Raw genomic sequence first — 5,397 nt, 5'->3', positions numbered from 1 at the left:
GCTCCCACAATTAATAAAGTCAAATTCCTAGAGTCAACTCCTTATCTTATATGTCTACACACATATATTTACATTTATAGAAATATTAAATATATTTATATTCAATCAAATATATATACATATATAAATATATATATACACACACACACTCATTTATATATTTGTTATTGTCGTTTTTACTTCTAGTGGTCCTGCTTCTTTTAATGGAGCCCTGACTGACACAATGTCTTTGCAGCTCCTCCCTGTCCCTTGAAGCTGGGTTGGCCTTGTGATTGGCTTTGGTTAATAGAATGAAGCAAACGTGACAGGACCCATTTCTGAGCCTAGGCCTCTAGACGCCTTGCACATTCTCTCGGAACTCTGTAACTGCCACGTGCACCGTCCAGGGCTAGCCTGCTGGAGTATGAGAGACTACTAAACAGAGGGGAGCCCAGTTGTCTTAGCCAAGGCCATTCTAGACCAGCCTATAACCAGCTGTCCCACCCAAATAAGAGCAAACCCAACCCAGATAAGCACAGCTGCCTACCCAACCCCCAGCTGACCAGAGACGATGCTTGAGCCCACCTGAGAGCAGACCCATCAGCTGACCTATAGTCTCTCAAGCAGTAATAAATACATATTGTTTAAGCCACACTTTCTGAGGTGTTTTTTCCCACAATAATGGCTAACTGATGCATCCAGCATAGTAAGTTTTCCTGCTTTTATTGTGAAATATAACACACATGCAGAAAAGCATATAAAATAAATAAGTTTAACAAGTAAGTATAAAGTGAAAATATATGTAACCACCCCCTAGGCTATGAAAATGATCATTACCAACACCAAAGAAGCTGCCCCATTCTCCACCCAGTGTTGCTTCTCACCTATCACCCTGTCCTTCCCCACTGTCCTCACTTCTGAGATAATCATTCCCTTGCTTCTTTGGATAGTTTCACTGTGTATTAGGGGAAACAGTATCATTTAGTTTTGCCTGATGTCAGCCTTTATGTTCTATATGATTTCTTTTTTTGCCTAGTTTCTTTTTCATTGTGTTTATAAGATTCCCCCATGTTGTCCTGTGTAGCTATAATCTGTTCATTTTCATTGCTATGTAATGTTGCATTTCAGACTGCACTCAAATTTATGGATATTTGTGCTGTTTCCAGTTTGGGACTATTATTAGCCTTTGGCTTTAAGTGTTCCTGCATATGTATCGTGGTATACCTGTGCATAAGTGGTTCTCAAATTTTTGATTCCAGAATCTTAAAAATCAGATAAAATAAAATAAATTAATAAAAATTATTTAATGAAAAATTTAAATTATAGAGATTTGAGACAAAATATTTATTGAATAATTTATTTAAAATAACAATATACACACAATGGAATATTAGCCACAAAAAAAGAATGAAATTGTGCCATTTGCAACAATATGGGTGGACCTAGAGGGTAGTCATCTAAATGAAATAAGTCAGAGAAACGCAAGTATTATGTGATCTCACTTATATATGGAATCTAAAAACAAAACAAAGGAACAAACAAAACAGAAACAGACATAGATACAAAATACAAAATGGCGGTTGTCAGAGGGGAGGTAGGTGGGTGTTGGATGAAATAGGTGAAGGGGATTAAGAGATGCAAACTCCCAGTTATAAAATAAATGAGTCATTGGGATGTAATATACAGCATAGGGAGTATAGTCAATAATACTGTAACAATTTTGTATGGTGACAAATGGTTCCTGGATGTATGGTGATCATTTTGCAATGTACTTGATTGTCAGAGCATTATGTTGCAGACCTGAAACTGACATAATTTGTACATCAAGTATACTTCAATTAAAAATAAACAAATAAAATAACAATAATAAACCCATTACGTGTTATATGCATTTCCTGAGACTGCCATAACAAACTGCTACTAATGTGGTGTTTTAAAACAACAGAAAAGGGGGCTTCCCTGGTGGCGCAGTGGTTGAGAATCCGCCTGCCGATGCAGGAGACACGGGTTCGTGCCCTGGTCCGGGAAGATCCCACATGCCGCGGAGCAACTGAGCCCGTGAGCCATGGCCGCTGGGCCTGCGCGTCTGGAGCCTGTGCTCCACAACGGGAGAGGCCACAACAGTGAGAGGCCTGCATACCGCAAAAAAAAAAAAAAAAAAACAGAAAAGTATTCTCTCACAGTTGAGGAGGCCGGAAGTCTGAAATTAAAGTATTTCCAGGGCAGTTCCTTCTGGAGGGCTCTGAGGGAGAATCTGTTCCATGCCTTTCTCCTATCTGCTGGTGGCTGTGGGCGATCCTTGGCATTCCTTGGCTTGGAGATGCATCACTCCAATCTTTTTGTCTTCACGTGGCATTCTCCCTGTGTGTCTGTGTTTGTGTGTCTCAGTTCTCCCTCTCCTTTCTCTTATAAGGACACCAGTCACTGGATTTAGGGTCCACTCTAAATCCAAGATGATTGCATCTTGAGATGCTTAACTTAATTTTATTTCAAGAACCCTATTTCCAAGTAAGGTCGAATTCACAGGGCCTGGAAGTTAGGATTCGGACATATGTTTTTTGGGGGTACACAATTTCACCTACTACATATGTTAACATAGATAACACATTTTAACATGAAAAAGAGAAACATTGTCCAAATGAAAATTTAGTGATAAGGGTCACATTGCTTTACATTTGTGTGAATCTCTTTAATATCTAGATTCATACAAGAAGCTGGGTGCTCATCTGCTTTTACATTCGATGTTGTATGTTGTTTTGGTTGAGATGTATGATGGAAATCCAACCTCCCATAGATAATCTCAGATCCTCTGAAGGGGTTTCAAAGTCTCTCAAAGGTCTTTGGAGCACACTTTGAGAACCACTGCTGTAAAGTACATACTTTAAAGTATATGCAAAGTGGAATTTCTAGGCCATATATGTATCTTCCACTTTATTAGATTATGCCACATTGTGTTCCAAAGCTGTTGGGCCAATTTACATTTCCACCAGCAATGTATGAGGGATCTTGTTGTCCTATTTGCTTGCCAACATCTGGTATTGTTGTATTTTTTAAAATGTGTCTATCTGCCTCTCTGGTGGTGTGTACTATACTGCATTATGATCTTAATCTTATTCATTCATTCATTCTTTGTTTGTATTGCCACTTGATGCATGAAGAAATGGAGGTTTAAAAGAGCAATGTTTCTTGCCAAGAATCAAGAGTTAGAAAATAGAACCCAAGCTTTCTACTTTGAAATTCAGTCTTCTTTCTACTCACAGACACACGCAAAGAACTACTTCTTTTTCTGGCCTAGCGTTGCCAAAAGTGGGGTTCAGCTGTTTGCCGCTCGAAAGCCAATAATCGAGAAGCAAGATTGGTTGGAAAGGAAAGTGTGCTTTATTTCAGAGGCCGGCAACCTCCGAAGGCCAGCTCTCCACTGACAATCAATCACTTTTTTTTTTTTTTTTTTTTTTTTGCAGCTTTAACATTAATATTAGTTTATTTTAAATCCTTTTCTAATTTCTCAGGCAAACCTGAGCTAGCTGTACTTTTGCTATCACCTGCACGTGCAGGACTGGGCAATCATATCCTCATATTCCTTGTACAGGATACTCCCATTTGCTTCAATCAGAAGAATGCTAATAGGAATATACTTATAAGGGACACAGGAGGGCTGGGGGACGCTCTGGTCCACCAGCTCATTGACAAGGTTCTGGATGATGGCATGATTGGGAGAATTGAGACCATAGTGTAGTACCCGAGGGCAGACTCCCTTACAGTAGTTTGGGGTATAGAGATGGGGAGCAATGATCCAGTGATCCCAGCCCAGCTGCTGGAAGCTGACTTGGAAAGGGTGGAGGGAACACTGGTTACTTTCAGGCCCATCGCGCTCCCTGGAGCAGCCAGGAACCTCAGATGCGATAATGCCTGCTTGACGAGCCCTCCGCAAGAGAAGAGAAGGGTCTCTTTCCGTAAACTCTTCCAGGCCTCTGGGGAGAAGTTTGGCCTTCTGAACACTCTGAGTGTCATTGAAATAGAGTAACAAGAAAGCAGTGTCCAAAGATGAAGTGCCATGCCACCGGAACTCAAGAACCTCACTACCTCTTGGCTGCTGACACAGGAAGCGGAGTCGTAAAACCCTGCGCCCCTTGTGATTCCAGAGTTTTTGCACAACATGTTGTGTGATATCCATCTCTGTCCAAGCTTCGGGCAGCAGGGAAGGCTTTGAGGAGCCTCTTCCTGAAGAAGAAAAGTGGGCAAGACCTTTTAAAGGGGAGTTTCAGGTGTGTATAGGTGGAGGGAGGGGGCTACGTGCAGAAACAGCACAGTCACCTCTGACAGTTGTCCTGCAATTAGTCATGCAGTGGTCTGACCAGTGTCACCTCGATTGTTTTAAGTACAGTTAGTCTTCAGTTGCAGGGTCAGTTTGTTCCCATTTCTTTGAAGCCAGTTCTCAGAATTGTGGTAGCTTATGTCATGGCTACAGTCTGGTCATCATGTAGTTAATTTCTTCCACCTGGTGGGGATTTCATTATCTACAAGACAGCTGCTCAAAGGATATGGCTCAGAATATTATCTGTAGCCCTTGAGAAGGAACTAAATATCCTTGACATTGTTTAATGACTATTGCTATTTTGTCTTGTTTGACGGTTTTCTTTTGCTTCTGCAGTTTTTCACTTCTTGATTAAATTTATTCTTTGACTAAAGTTTTTCTACATACAAAAGGCAGGCTGAGGACATGGCACTGTTGGGGCGGTTAGGGCATGGGGTTGTCTGTCCTGGGAAGGCCCCATAGGGTCCTGCTCTGTTTCACTTGGTCTCAGGAAGGTGCAATCTCCCCCAAATCTCATCTCCTGCGGGCTCCTTTCCCCCTGAAGAGGCTTTGGACACCTGAGGCCATTAAAGGTCCTTCATCACCCCCCTCATCAAACACCTCCAACCTCCCCACCCGGCCTTCCCACCACCCTCTGACTTCCCTGCCTGGCTCCTACGTACAGCTTACTGTATGATGCTTCCTGTATGACAACCACTCTTCTAGGGCTTTTTTCAAATAGTGAAGCCTTGTAGTAACCCTCTGGGTTAGGTATTATTACTTTTCTCATTTTTCAGATTCAAAGATTGAAGCAGAGAGGTTAAGCAGCTGGTCTAAGGTCACACAGCCAGTAACCAGCAGAGTAGGGATTATAAGTCCTGCAGTCTGGTGGTCACAGAATTCGTGCTCCTAGCAAAGCTGCTTCCCCCCAAACTTATTATTTACAAGAAAATTCTCTGCAAATTGCAAAGCGCTCTACCACCGGTAGAGCAATATTGGCTCTTCATCACTCCCTCTGAGCTACCCCAGCGTTTAGCTCTCGCAGAAACACGGGCTGGCAGCTCCTACCACAGGCCACACCCCTTCTCCTGGCCCCGCCCCTCCACGTTCCCCATGCTGGCCAC

At 42.2% G+C, this 5,397-nt stretch overlaps 1 protein-coding gene across 1 annotated transcript; it reads right to left on the bottom strand.

Moving 5' to 3' along the window:
- Window positions 1–3,517: 3,517 nt before the first annotated feature.
- Window positions 3,518–4,213, bottom strand: LOC131755407 (bone morphogenetic protein 15-like). Its single transcript, XM_059061910.2, has one exon. The coding sequence runs from the start codon at window positions 4,151–4,153 to the stop codon at window positions 3,518–3,520; it is 636 nt and encodes a 211-aa protein (XP_058917893.1). The 5' UTR covers window positions 4,154–4,213.
- Window positions 4,214–5,397: the final 1,184 nt, after the last annotated feature.

The sequence above is a fragment of the Kogia breviceps genome, chromosome 4 (assembly GCF_026419965.1).
Source record: "Kogia breviceps isolate mKogBre1 chromosome 4, mKogBre1 haplotype 1, whole genome shotgun sequence".
In the NCBI taxonomy this organism is placed as follows: Eukaryota; Metazoa; Chordata; class Mammalia; order Artiodactyla; family Physeteridae; genus Kogia; species Kogia breviceps.
Note: the sequence above shows the minus strand (reverse complement) of the source record. Positions and strands in the feature narration are given on the sequence as shown.

Coding starts and splice junctions, on each gene's coding strand:
- LOC131755407 (XM_059061910.2), bottom strand. CDS start 4,153: ATGGATATCACACAACATGTTGTGCAAAAACTCTGGAATCACAAGGGG.